This window comes from Oncorhynchus mykiss, chromosome 12 (genome assembly GCF_013265735.2).
Source record: "Oncorhynchus mykiss isolate Arlee chromosome 12, USDA_OmykA_1.1, whole genome shotgun sequence".
Classification (NCBI taxonomy): domain Eukaryota; kingdom Metazoa; phylum Chordata; class Actinopteri; order Salmoniformes; family Salmonidae; genus Oncorhynchus; species Oncorhynchus mykiss.
In genome coordinates this window covers 100,598,855-100,612,721 of record NC_048576.1, presented here as the reverse complement: position 1 = coordinate 100,612,721, position 13,867 = coordinate 100,598,855, and the positions used below count along the sequence as shown (strand labels likewise).

General features: G+C 46.9%; 2 protein-coding genes across 3 annotated transcripts in view; one reads left to right on the top strand and one right to left on the bottom strand.

The window, feature by feature from the left end:
• The window catches only part of LOC110539068 (NLR family CARD domain-containing protein 3), a 1,005,455-nt gene that overhangs the window by 222,163 nt on the left and 769,425 nt on the right, over positions 1 to 13,867 (top strand). The gene's annotated exons all lie outside the window — the stretch shown is intronic.
• The window catches only part of LOC110539066 (ubiquitin carboxyl-terminal hydrolase 7), a 61,717-nt gene that overhangs the window by 11,461 nt on the left and 36,389 nt on the right, over positions 1 to 13,867 (bottom strand). Inside the window, exons 17-27 of one of the 2 annotated variants that reach the window (XM_036939575.1) lie at positions 13,427 to 13,528; positions 12,684 to 12,789; positions 9,990 to 10,082; positions 9,524 to 9,591; positions 5,762 to 5,862; positions 5,385 to 5,538; positions 4,019 to 4,086; positions 3,544 to 3,646; positions 1,991 to 2,068; positions 889 to 989; positions 132 to 231 (exon numbers count right to left, since the gene is read on the bottom strand). In XM_036939575.1, coding sequence (XP_036795470.1) covers positions 132 to 231; positions 889 to 989; positions 1,991 to 2,068; positions 3,544 to 3,646; positions 4,019 to 4,086; positions 5,385 to 5,538; positions 5,762 to 5,862; positions 9,524 to 9,591; positions 9,990 to 10,082; positions 12,684 to 12,789; positions 13,427 to 13,528 — 1,074 coding nt within the window. Of the gene's footprint in view, positions 1 to 131; positions 232 to 888; positions 990 to 1,990; positions 2,069 to 3,543; positions 3,653 to 4,018; positions 4,087 to 5,384; positions 5,539 to 5,761; positions 5,863 to 9,523; positions 9,592 to 9,989; positions 10,083 to 12,683; positions 12,790 to 13,426; positions 13,529 to 13,867 lie in introns of both variants that reach the window. The other variant, XM_036939574.1, reaches the window with a different exon arrangement.

Genomic DNA, 13,867 nt, shown 5'->3' with positions numbered 1-13,867 from the left:
AGAGAGGGGTTAGGAGGAGAGGAGGAACGTACCTCTATTCTGAAGGTGTGGAGCGAGAGAGAGCGAGAGAGAGCGAGAGAGAGAGAGCAGAGAGAGAGCAGAAAGAGGTTAGGAGAAGAGGAGGAACGTACCTCTATTCTGAAGGTACGGCTGGCGGCGGGAGATAAACATTCTAACAGCTCGTCCTCCTGGTGAACCCCGATGATCTTATAGCTTACTATCTCCAACAGTCTGGGGAGAGAGAGGGAGGGGGAGGGGGAAAGAGAGGGAGGAGGGAGGGAGGGGGAAAGAGAGGAGAGAGTGGGAGGGAGGGGGGAGAGAGAGTGCATGAGGGAGAGAGAGAGGGCGGGAGAGAGAGAGAGGGGGCGTGAGGGAGAGAGGGGGCGTGAGGGAGAGAGGGGGCGTGAGGGAGAGAGAGAGGGGGCGAGAGGGAGAGAGAGAGGGGGCGAGAGAGAGAGAGGGGGCGAGAGGGAGGGCGTGAGGGAGAGGGAGGGCGTGAGGGAGAGTGAGAGGTTAGAGGCAGGGTGGAGAAAAGTAGAGAACAGCAGCAGTTATGCCTAATAATAGCATTGAAGAACCCCAGGGTGTAATACAGGCCTGACCATGAAGAACCCCAGGGTGTAATACAGGCCTGACCATGAAGAACACCCGGGTGTAATACAGGCCTGACCACTAGAGGTATAATAATACCATTGAAGAACCCCTGGGTGTAATACAGGCCTGACCATGAAGAACCCCAGGGTGTAATACAGGCCTGACCATGAAGAACACCCGGGTGTAATACAGGCCTGACCACTAGAGGTATAATAATACCATTGAAGAACCCCTGGGTGTAATACAGGCCTGACCACCAGAGGGCAGCACAGTGGTGACAGTCTCTCTGCTTACCGGAGCTTCTCTGAGCCTTTGTCGGAGAGCTCCACAGCTTTTTTACATTCCTCCAGCAGGTCCCTGACACAGCCGTGTTTATCTGGGTAGAGAGTGATCTCCTGGAGGGAGAGAGTTAGTTACGAAAATCATTTATTCATCATCATCAGGGTCAAAAGGTTAGAAAGCCTGAGTGAGATAACATTTTTCATACGAGGTGACAGTACAGAATGTTAACTGTTATTTGAGGGTATTTTCATGAACATGTTTATTTAATTTATACACTTTCTACATCTAGATCCTCCTTTTGAAGAAGTCATAAGTATTGAAACAAAATTCACTTGGGTGTATTAAAATAGTGAAAGGTTTAGTGTTTGGTCCATATTTCTAGCACGCAATGAATAGATCAAGCTTGTGACCCCACCCCCCACTACTACCAATAACAGGGCGGTATGATCAGGCCCCGCCCCACACTACTACCAATAACAGGGCAGTATGATCATGCCCCGCCCCACACTACCACCAATAACAGGGCGGTATGTTCAGGCCCCGCCCCCCATCCTAACCAATAACAGGGCGGTATGATCAGGCCCTGCCCCCCACCATAACCAACAGGGCGGTATGATCAGGCCCCGCCCCCCCACCATAACCAATAACAGGGGAGCAATTTTGGGGCGGTATGATCATTATTATTCATGATTCATTCAGGATGATCTGTAACCATGGTAGCATCCACATGAATGTAGAAGTGTTTAGAAACATTCTATTCTTATTTACAATAAAAATGACTCCAAAATGTAAAAATATTATTTACCCTTCATTTCTATTGGGCACAACATACCGCAAATTCATCCAACTAGTTGGTAGTCACAAGCTTGATGGATGTAGTCATTGCATGCTCGGAATAAGGGACCAAATACTAAACCTTAGACTATTTTAATACATGATACTAGATACATAAAGTGCTTTCATTTCTAAAACAGTAAAACATATGAACATACCCTCAAATAAAAAATATGACACTCTGTTCTGTCGCCTCAGGAAACATCAAATTCAAAAAGCTGGAGAATAAATGAAATGTTGTCTCTTTACTGTAATGTAAACAGGGAGGGAGGGATGTTACCTCTTCTCTGTACTGGCTGTTGAGCCATATGGACTTAAAGCTCCTCCTGTTCTCAAAGTCTGTGATCTTCATCTTCAACTGAGAGGAGACAACATTAACAGTCAGTACACACACACACCCCCCCACAGGTACACCCCCACACCCACAGGTACACCCCCAATTATGTACCCAGAAAACATTGCGGTGTACGAGGCCATCGCCCCCTATCGGACAGACACATTATAAAAATGTTTTAATATAGTAAAATAATAAGCTAAAAACAACAGTTGGGCTGTAGAGCAACATCTAATGCAACTGGACCAATCAAGATAATGTTGAAAGACCGGGAGAATCACGAGGAAAGATAATGTAGTTGAAAGACCGGGAGAATCACGAGGAAAGATAATGTAGTTGAAAGACCGGGAGAATCACGTGGAAAGATAATGTAGTTGAAAGACCGGGAGACTCACGAGGAAAGATAATGTAGTTGAAAGACCGGGAGACTCACGAGGAAAGATAATGTAGTTGAAAGACCGGGAGACTCACGAGGAAAGATAATGTAGTTGAAAGACCGGGAGAATCACGTGGAAAGAATGTAGTTGAAAGACCGGGAGAATCACGTGGAAAGATAATGTAGTTGAAAGACCGGGAGACTCACGAGGAAAGATAATGTAGTTGAAAGACCGGGAGACTCACGAGGAAAGATAATGTAGTTGAAAGACCGGGAGACTCACGAGGAAAGATAATGTAGTTGAAAGCCTGGTCAGAGGCTAAGCGCAGGCCTTATATAATACTCCACACACACCACCTGCTCCATGCTGAAGCTCCTCCACCACCAGAGATGATGATTATATTTAATTAGCTAACTTTGGATTTCCCCCCTAATGGTTAAGAACCGGTAGGAAGTTCTGGAGAGAACTTCTCCTCTCCTCGGCCATGCAGGGTGGCAAAAGCGATCGATTCTGGAACGATCAACTTTACGCTGTACATCTAAAAAATGACTGTCCGACGTAAAACCGGGTTTATCCAGACGAGAGACGTCTCTGACACTTCATGTTCAACAACACCATACGTTGTCAGTCGTCTGATAAACCCTCGTATCAACACAAAGACATTTCAATCATCTGAAGGCTGAAGGTGTGCCAGATTACCTCTCGTTGGTCAGCGTGTGACGCTGGGCACAGTGCTCAGGTTGACTAGACTACCGATATTGTCTAGAGGTTTACTCTCCCAAGTTAAAAAAAAAAAAAACCCCGGAGGTCAACGACGGTGACATACTCAGGTCCACACGTCTTCTGTCACAGGAGATGAGGTGCAAGATGTAAAGACGACATGAAGAGGTGTTCCTGACTGATGGGTTTGGGGTCTGTCGACCGATGGGACTCGTATCTTAAACATCTGAATGGGGACTGATAGGAAGTGACTCGCTGCTCTGCTGTCTACCGAGAGCGACACCGTTCTTCACCGGGACGCGCCAGCCAAGTTCAAATAGACTCAGTCATCCGCTGTCACGTCGCCGTCAATGCTGACTGTCAATCATATCTCTCACACACACACCCCACACACACACACACCTGTTGGTAGTAGAGTTTCTTGGGTTGACGTGGTTTGAAGAACTGCAGCAAATCTCGGAGGGTTCCTTCATAGTTGTGTCTGAGAGGATTCCCAGGTCCGTCTCTGTACCTGCCCAGAGAGGAGAGGAGAGGGGGAGGAAAGAGGAGGAGGAGAGACAGAGGAAGGAGGAGAGACATAGGGAAGGGGGAGGAGAGAGAGGGAAGGGGGAGGAGAGAGAGGGAAGGAGGAGAAGAGAGTGAAGGAGGAGAAGAGAGTGAAGGAGGAGAAGAGAGTGAAGGAGGACGAGAGAGGGGGGGGAGGAAGAGAGAGAGAGGGGGAGGAAGAGAGAGGGAAGGAGGAGGAGCGAGAGAGGGAGTAGGACGAGAGAGAGAGGGACAGGTTACTCAACAAGTCAACTTGGGGCTTCAAACTTTTCATACTGTACTGCACACGTAAAACCGGAGTGTGTGTCCGTGTGTGTGACGGCAGTCCTACCCCTGGGACTTGAAGAACTGGAGGAGCATGGGATCTGTGTTCAACCTCTGAGCCACCGTCTTCGCCACCTGACAAGACAGGTTAAAGAGATTCTCCAGTACTTTTGTAAGGTGCAAGAAAACAGTTGTTTTCAAACTACGGATTTCATGGAAAATTGAGGTAAGACAGTAATTCCGCTCATAGATTTTACATGAATATGAACAACAGTATGAACAACAAACACCTTGACACATCCAGCCCAAAGCAGTAGGTTCAAAAATACATTTAGTGGCCAAAGTACCGGAGCATGTCTTTAACACACTAGCTTTATGGAACAATACCCAACGTACCGGAGCATGTCTTTAAACACACTAGCTTTATGGACCAATACCCAAAGTACCAGAGCATGTCTTTAAACACACTAGCTTTATGGACCAATACCCAACGTACCGGAGCATGTCTTTAAACACACTAGCTTTATGGAACAATACCCAAAGTACCAGAGCATGTCTTTAAACACACTAGCTTTATGGACCAATACCCAAAGTACCGGAGCATGTCTTTAAACACACTAGCTTTATGGACCAATACCCAACGTACCGGAGCATGTCTTTAAACACACTAGCTTTATGGACCAATACCCAAAGTACCAGAGCATGTCTTTAAACACACTAGCTTTATGGACCAATACCCAAAGTACCAGAGCATGTCTTTAAACACACTAGCTTTATGGACCAATACCCAACGTACCGGAGCATGTCTTTAACAAAACACACTAGCTTTATGGAACAATACCCAGAGCATGTCTTTAACAAACACACTAGCTTTATGGAACAATACCCAGAGCATGTCTTTAACAAACACACTAGCTTTATGGAACAATACCCAAAGTACCAGAGCATGTCTTTAACAAACACACTAGCTTTATGGAACAATACCCAACGTACCGGAGCATGTCTTTAAACACACTAGCTTTATGGACCAATACCCAAAGTACCAGAGCATGTCTTTAAACACACTAGCTTTATGGAACAATACCCAACGTACCGGAGCATGTCTTTAAACACACTAGCTTTATGGACCAATACCCAACGTACCAGAGCATGTCTTTAACAAACACACTAGCTTTATGGAACAATACCCAAAGTACCAGAGCATGTCTTTAACAAAACACACTAGCTTTATGGAACAATACCCAAAGTACCAGAGCATGTCTTTAACAAAACACACTAGCTTTATGGACCAATACCCAACGTACCAGAGCATGTCTTTAAACACACTAGCTTTATGGAACAATACCCAAAATGTTGAAGGAACGTCCACAATGCAAGACGGTGTGACCTCTTGCTGACCTGGTAGTTCATCCTGTTGGTAGTGTGTGTGTTACCTGGAAGTAGTTCATCCTGTTGGAGAGTGTGACGACAAAGCCGGGGTCGTTGTGGATGGTCTTGTCACAGAAGATAACGTCCACTCGGTGGTAGAGGTCCCGGAAGTAGTCCTTGGCTGTGGGCAGCTCACTGCTGTCGTTCTCTGGGTCGTCTCTGAGGAGAGGAGAGGAGAGGACAACAGAGGAGAGGAGAGGACAACAGAGGAGAGGAGAGGAGAGAAAACAGACAGAAATTAGCTGGGAGAGGCTAGTCAATATGTTACTGAATTCTCCAAACACAATGTGTTGAGATGACCAGAACATTCTCTACGACAGGGCTCTCCATCTCGGTTCCCTCCTGTGGGTTGTTGTTAGATTCCCATGTTGGAATGACTTACTTCTGGAAGACGATGATGTCTCCGTCCATGAGCTCATCCAGGGCCTTGTCCAATGACACGTCGTAGTCCTGTATCCGCTCTGTTAAATTAGGCTTCACTTCCTGGAACACAGACACATGGGAGATGGAGGCTGTTTGTGTAGATAGACCTGGAGTTGGGTGTGTGTGTGTGTGGTTCACCAAGCCCGTTTACCAAACTCACGGTTTGGTTCGTCTTGCGGTTTAGGGGTTTGGTTCGTCTTGCGGTTTAGGGGTTTGGTTCGTATTGCGGTTTAGGGGTTTGGTTCGTATTGCGGTTTAGGGGTTTGGTTCGTATTGCGGTTTAGGGGTTTGGTTCGTCTTGCGGTTTAGGGGTTTGGTTCGTATTGCGGTTTAGGGGTTTGGTTCGTATTGCGGTTTAGGGGTTTGGTTCGTATTGTGGTTTAGGGGTTTGGTTCGTATTGTGGTTTAGGGGTTTGGTTCGTATTGTGGTTTAGGGGTTTGGTTCGTATTGGGGTTTAGGGGTTTGGTTCGTATTGGGGTTTAGGGGTTTGGTTCGTATTGTGGTTTAGGGGTTTGGTTCGTATTGCGGTTTAGGGGTTTGGTTCGTATTGTGGTTTAGGGGTTTGGTTGGTATTGTGGTTTAGGGGTTTGGTTCGTATTGTGGTTTAGGGGTTTGGTTCGTATTGCGGTTTAGGGGTTTGGTTCGTATTGCGGTTTAGGGGTTTGGTTCGTATTGCGGTTTAGGGGTTTGGTTCGTATTGCGGTTTAGGGGTTTGGTTCGTATTGTGGTTTAGGGGTTTGGTTCGTATTGTGGTTTAGGGGTTTGGTTCGTATTGTGGTTTAGGGGTTTGGTTCGTATTGGGGTTTAGGGGTTTGGTTCGTATTGTGGTTTAGGGGTTTGGTTCGTATTGGGGTTTAGGGGTTTGGTTCGTATTGTGGTTTAGGGGTTTGGTTCGTATTGTGGTTTAGGGGTTTGGTTCGTATTGTGGTTTAGGGGTTTGGTTCGTATTGTGGTTTAGGGGTTTGGTTCGTCTTGCGGTTTAGGGGTTTGGTTCGTATTGTGGTTTAGGGGTTTGGTACGTATTGCGGTTTAGGGGTTTGGTTCAGTCCAGCAGGAAAATGAAATAGCAACAGTTACTGCAGTAAATGTTTGTTTTGTCAAAAGATGTTAAACCCAGGAAGAGATAATGAGTCAAATGAAGGACCTTCGAAAAAAATAGTCCCCAACAATGGTTAAACCACAGCAGGGAAAATATTTGAGGTCAGGAACAAAATATGTTGACATTTTTGGGTGTAATTACTCTTCAATTTAGGCGTGCACCACCCAGTGTAGAGGACTAGTGGTCTGATTTACCACCCAGTGTAGAGGACTAGTGGTCTGGTTTACCACCCAGTGTAGAAGACTAGTGGTCTGATTTACCACCCAGTGTAGAGGACTAGTGGTCTGATTTACCACCCAGTGTAGAGGACTAGTGGTCTGGTTTACCACCCAGTGTAGAGGACTAGTGGTCTGATTTACCACCCAGTGTAGAGGACTAGTGGTCTGGTTTACCACCCAGTGTAGAGAGAGGACTAGTGGTCTGATTTACCACCCAGTGTAGAGGACTAGTGGTCTGGTTTACCACCCAGTGTAGAGAGAGGACTAGTGGTCTGATTTTACCACCCAGTGTAGAGGACTAGTGGTCTGATTTACCACCCAGTGTAGAGGACTAGTGGTCTGATTTACCACCCAGTGTAGAGGACTAGTGGTCTGATTTACTGAAGGTTCACCACCCAGTGTAGAGGACTAGTGGTCTGATTTACCACCCAGTGTAGAGGACTAGTGGTCTGGTTTACCACCCAGTGTAGAGGACTAGTGGTCTGGTTTACCACCCAGTGTAGAGGACTAGTGGTCTGATTTACCACCCAGTGTAGAGGACTAGTGGTCTGGTTTACCACCCAGTGTAGAGGACTAGTGGTCTGATTTACCACCCAGTGTAGAGGACTAGTGGTCTGATTCACCACCCAGTGTAGAGGACTAGTGGTCTGATTTACTGAAGGTTCACCACCCAGTGTAGAGGACTAGTGGTCTGATTCACCACCCAGTGTAGAGGACTAGTGGTCTGATTTACCACCCAGTGTAGAGGACTAGTGGTCTGGTTTACCACCCAGTGTAGAGGACTAGTGGTCTGATTTACCACCCAGTGTAGAGGACTAGTGGTCTGATTCACCACCCAGTGTAGAGGACTAGTGGTCTGATTTACTGAAGGTTCACCACCCAGTGTAGAGGACTAGTGGTCTGATTCACCACCCAGTGTAGAGGACTAGTGGTCTGATTTACTGAAGGTTCACCACCCAGTGTAGAGGACTAGTGGTCTGATTTACCACCCAGTGTAGAGGACTAGTGGTTTGATTTACCACCCAGTGTAGAGGACTAGTGGTCTGATTTACCACCCAGTGTAGAGGACTAGTGGTTTGATTTACCACCCAGTGTAGAGGACTAGTGGTCTGGTTTACCACCCAGTGTAGAGGACTAGTGGTCTGATTTACCACCCAGTGTAGAGGACTAGTGGTCTGATTTACTGAAGGTTCACCACCCAGTGTAGAGGACTAGTGGTTTGATTTTACCACCCAGTGTAGAGGACTAGTGGTCTGATTTACCACCCAGTGTAGAGGACTAGTGGTTTGATTTACCACCCAGTGTAGAGGACTAGTGGTCTGGTTTACCACCCAGTGTAGAGGACTAGTGGTCTGATTTACCACCCAGTGTAGAGGACTAGTGGTCTGATTTACTGAAGGTTCACTACCCAGTGTAGAGGACTAGTGGTTTGATTTACCACCCAGTGTAGAGGACTAGTGGTCTGATTTACCACCCAGTGTAGAGGACTGGTGGTTTGATTTACCACCCAGTGTAGAGGACTGGTGGTTTGATTTACCACCCAGTGTAGAGGACTAGTGGTTTGATTTACCACCCAGTGTAGAGGACTAGTGGTCTGATTCACCACCCAGTGTAGAGGACTAGTGGTCTGATTTACCACCCAGTGTAGAGGACTAGTGGTCTGGTTTACCACCCAGTGTAGAGGACTAGTGGTCTGATTCACCACCCAGTGTAGAGGACTAGTGGTCTGATTTACCACCCAGTGTAGAGGACTAGTGGTCTGATTCACCACCCAGTGTAGAGGACTAGTGGTCTGATTTACCACCCAGTGTAGAGGACTAGTGGTCTGGTTTACCACCCAGTGTAGAGGACTACTGGTCTGATTTACCACCCAGTGTAGAGGACTAGTGGTCTGGTTTACCACCCAGTGTAGAGGACTAGTGGTCTGGTTTACCACCCAGTGTAGAGGACTAGTGGTTTGATTTACCACCCAGTGTAGAGGACTAGTGGTCTGATTTACCACCCAGTGTAGAGGACTAGTGGTCTGATTTACCACCCAGTGTAGAGGACTAGTGGTCTGATTTACCACCCAGTGTAGAGGACTAGTGGTCTGATTTACCACCCAGTGTAGAGGACTAGTGGTCTGATTTACCACCCAGTGTAGAGGACTACTGGTCTGATTTACCACCCAGTGTAGAGGACTACTGGTCTGATTTACCACCCAGTGTAGAGGACTAGTGGATGGTATTTTGAGGTATTAATTCTGGTTCAGAGCTGATCCAATAGAGGTCCCGTATCGAAAGGGTCAGTACAAATAGGTGTACCGTTACACCCTTAGTATATGGACACCTGTCAGACCTGTGTTCTCACCTCAGAGGAGGCTAGTGTGTGTGTGTGTGTGTGTGTGTGTGTGTGTGTGCTCACCTCATAGAGGATAAGGCTGGTCTCCTGTTGAAAGCCTGCTCTCTCACACATGACGGGCAGCAGGTCTCCTGGTAGAGAAAACAGCATACATTTAACACTCCTTCACACACACACCTCAACTCTAAAACTACTCCACACCTACCACAGGGTTCTCCTCAGGATTTAACAAGGAGGTGCTGCTGAGTAAGGAGGGGGAGGCCTAACTGAAACCCCACTCTAACTGAACCCCCCCCCCCCCACTCTAACTGAACCCCCCCCCTCTAACTGAACCCCCCCCCCCCTAACTGAAACCCCCCCCCCTAACTGAAACCCCCCCTAACTGAAACCCCCCCTAACTGAAACCCCCCCTAACTGAAACCCCCCCTAACTGAAACCCCCTCTAAATGAAACCCCCCCTGCCATTTCCTGACCTCTAGAGGCTTAAATGATAAAAGAAGCGAAACACTTCAATAGAAACACTACGTACGTATTTTACAGGATATAGCGGTGTAGATATGTCCACAATAATTTAAGCTTCTGCTTTTAGGATCATACATCTTCAAGAACAGCATGACGTCGTCTGAGAAGAGAAGAGAGACTGTGAGGACGATCATTATATATAAATAAAAATGAGCATCTATTTTTACTTGACCACAGTTACGTAAAAACAACATCCATTTCTTTGTAATGACTTGTGATTTCATCTTTAACTAGCTGCTTTGTACTTCGTGGTTATTAGTCAGAGGGCGTCAACCCCCCAGTCAGAGGGCGTTAACCCCCCCAGTCAGAGGGCGTTAACCCCCCCAGTCAGAGGGCGTTAACCCCCCAGTCAGAGGGCGTTAACCCCCCCAGTCAGAGGGCGTTAACCACCCAGTCAGAGGGCGTTAACCCCCCCAGTCAGAGGGCGTCAACCCCCAGTCAGAGGGCGTTAACCCCCCCAGTCAGAGGGCGTTAACCCCCCCAGTCAGAGGGCGTTAACCCCCCAGTCAGAGGGCGTTAACCCCCCCAGTCAGAGGGCGTTAACCACCCAGTCAGAGGGCGTTAACCCCCCCAGTCAGAGGGCGTCAACCCCCAGTCAGAGGGCGTTAACCCCCCCAGTCAGAGGGCGTCAACCCCCAGTCAGAGGGCGTCAACCCCCAGTCAGAGGGCGTCAACCCCCAGTAAGAGGGCGTCAACCCCCCGTGTCCTAAACAACCTGGGAATAAAGGAATATCAGAATAATATCAGAACAATATCTGTGATAATTGGGTAATAGTCTGAACTCACGGTCTGTGATAATTGGCTAATAGTCTGAACTCACGGTCTGTGATAATTGGGTAATAGTCTGAACTCACGGTCTGTGATAATTGGCTAATAGTCTGAACTCACGGTCTGTGATAATTGGGTAATAGTCACGGTCTGTGATAATTGGGTAATAGTCACGGTCTGTGATAATTGGGTCATAGTCACGGTCTGTGATAATTGGGTAATAGTCACAGTCTGTGATAATTGGGTAATAGTCACGGTCTGTGATAATTGGGTAATAGTCACGGTCTGTGATAATTGGGTAATAGTCACAGTCTGTGATAATTGGGTAATAGTCACAGTCTGTGATAATTGGGTAATAGTCTGAACTCAGTCTGTGATAATTGGGTAATAGTCACAGTCTGTGATAATTGGGTAACAGTCACGGTCTGTGATAATTGGGTAATAGTCACGGTCTGTGATAATTGGGTAATAGTCACAGTCTGTGATAATTGGGTAATAGTCAGTCTGTGATAATTGGGTAATAGTCACGGTCTGTGATAATTGGGTAATAGTCACAGTCTGTGATAATTGGGTAATAGTCACGGTCTGTGATAATTGGGTAATAGTCTGAACTCACGGTCTGTGATAATTGGGTAATAGTCACAGTCTGTGATAATTGGGTAATAGTCACAGTCTGTGATAATTGGGTAACAGTCACGGTCTGTGATAATTGGGTAATAGTCACAGTCTGTGATAATTGGGTAACAGTCACGGTCTGTGATAATTGGCTAATAGTCTGAACTCACGGTCTGTGATAATTGGCTAATAGTCTGAACTCACGGTCTGTGATAATTGGCTAATAGTCTGAACTCACGGTCTGTGATAATTGGGTAATAGTCACGGTCTGTGATAATTGGGTAATAGTCAGTCTGTGATAATTGGGTAACAGTCACGGTCTGTGATAATTGGCTAATAGTCACGGTCTGTGATAATTGGCTAATAGTCACGGTCTGTGATAATTGGGTAACAGTCTGAACTCACGGTCTGTGATAATTGGCTAATAGTCACGGTCTGTGATAATTGGGTAATAGTCTGAACTCACGGTCTGTGATAATTGGGTAATAGTCACGGTCTGTGATAATTGGGTAATAGTCTGAACTCACGGTCTGTGATAATTGGGGAATAGTCACGGTCTGTGATAATTGGGTAACAGTCACGGTCTGTGATAATTGGGTAATAGTCACGGTCTGTGATAATTGGGTAATAGTCACGGTCTGTGATAATTGGGTAATAGTCTGAACTCACGGTCTGTGATAATTGGGGAATAGTCACGGTCTGTGATAATTGGGTAACAGTCACGGTCTGTGATAATTGGGTAATAGTCTGAACTCACGGTCTGTGATAATTGGGTAATAGTCAGTCTGTGATAATTGGGTAATAGTCTGAACTCACGGTCTGTGATAATTGGGTAAAAGTCAGTCTGTGATAATTGGGTAATAGTCTGAACTCACGGTCTGTGATAATTGGGGAATAGTCACGGTCTGTGATAATTGGGTAACAGTCACGGTCTGTGATAATTGGGTAATAGTCACGGTCTGTGATAATTGGGTAATAGTCACGGTCTGTGATAATTGGGTAATAGTCTGAACTCACGGTCTGTGATAATTGGGGAATAGTCACGGTCTGTGATAATTGGGTAACAGTCACGGTCTGTGATAATTGGGTAATAGTCTGAACTCACGGTCTGTGATAATTGGGTAATAGTCAGTCTGTGATAATTGGGTAATAGTCTGAACTCACGGTCTGTGATAATTGGGTAATAGTCAGTCTGTGATAATTGGGTAATAGTCTGAACTCACGGTCTGTGATAATTGGGTAACAGTCACGGTCTGTGATAATTGGGTAATAGTGTGAACTCACGGTCTGTGATAATTGGGTAACGGTCTGAACTCACGGTCTTTGTCGAACTTGGGTAACGTTGCTCCGCTGGCAGCCATCTCAGGATCCACCGTCTCCAAAAATATAGTCCAGGGATTCTCGTTGTCGCTCAAGTCTATCATCTGGGGAGAACACACACACACACACACACACAGGGTTACACACACACACACACAGGGTTACACACACACACACAGGGTTACACACACACACACAGGGTTACACACACACACACACACACACACAGGGTTACACACACACACAGGGTTGCACACACACACAGGGTTGCACACACACACACACACACAGGGTTAAACACAGGGTTACACACACACAGGGTTACACACACACAGGGTTACACACACACAGGGTTACACACACACAGGGTTACACACACACAGGGTTACACACACACAGGGTTACACACACACAGGGTTACACACACACAGGGTTACACACACACACAGGGTTACACACACACACACAGGGTTACACACACACACACAGGGTTACACACACACACACAGGGTTACACACACACACACAGGGTTACACACACACACACAGGGTTACACACACACACACAAGGTTACACACACACACACACAGGGTTACACACACACACACACAGGGTTACACACACACACACACAGGGTTACACACACACACACACAGGGTTACACAGACACCAGTCCCTCTACTGTCTTCCAAGAGACGACAGGACAGTTTCCAGGACAACCTGGTGGTTGTGTTACTCACAGACTTGCTGCAGTCTGCCTCGTAGTCCAGCATGGCAGGTCTCTTGGTGCCGTTGCTCCGGGCCTGCATGGGCCACAGCCTCATCTGGTCCTGTGGGAATCCCTGTAGCACATCAATACACTGTCAGACTGGGCCTACACACTAGCATGGTTCCTCTCCAGGGTTTCTACTTCGACGTCCTCCGGGAGAAGTAGAACAGAGGTGGAACAGCAGGTTAAAAAGGTTAACGGAGGAGAGGACAGCAACACACAGAGAGACTGAGACAGAGAGAAGACAGGAACAGGGAGAGACAGGAACAGAGAGAGAGACAGAGAGAAGACAGGAACAGAGAGAGAGAGACAGAGAAGACAGGAACAGAGAGAGAGAGACAGAGAAGACAGGAACAGAGAGAGAAGACAGCAACAGAGAGAGAGAGAGAGAGAGAAAGAGAGAGACAGAGAG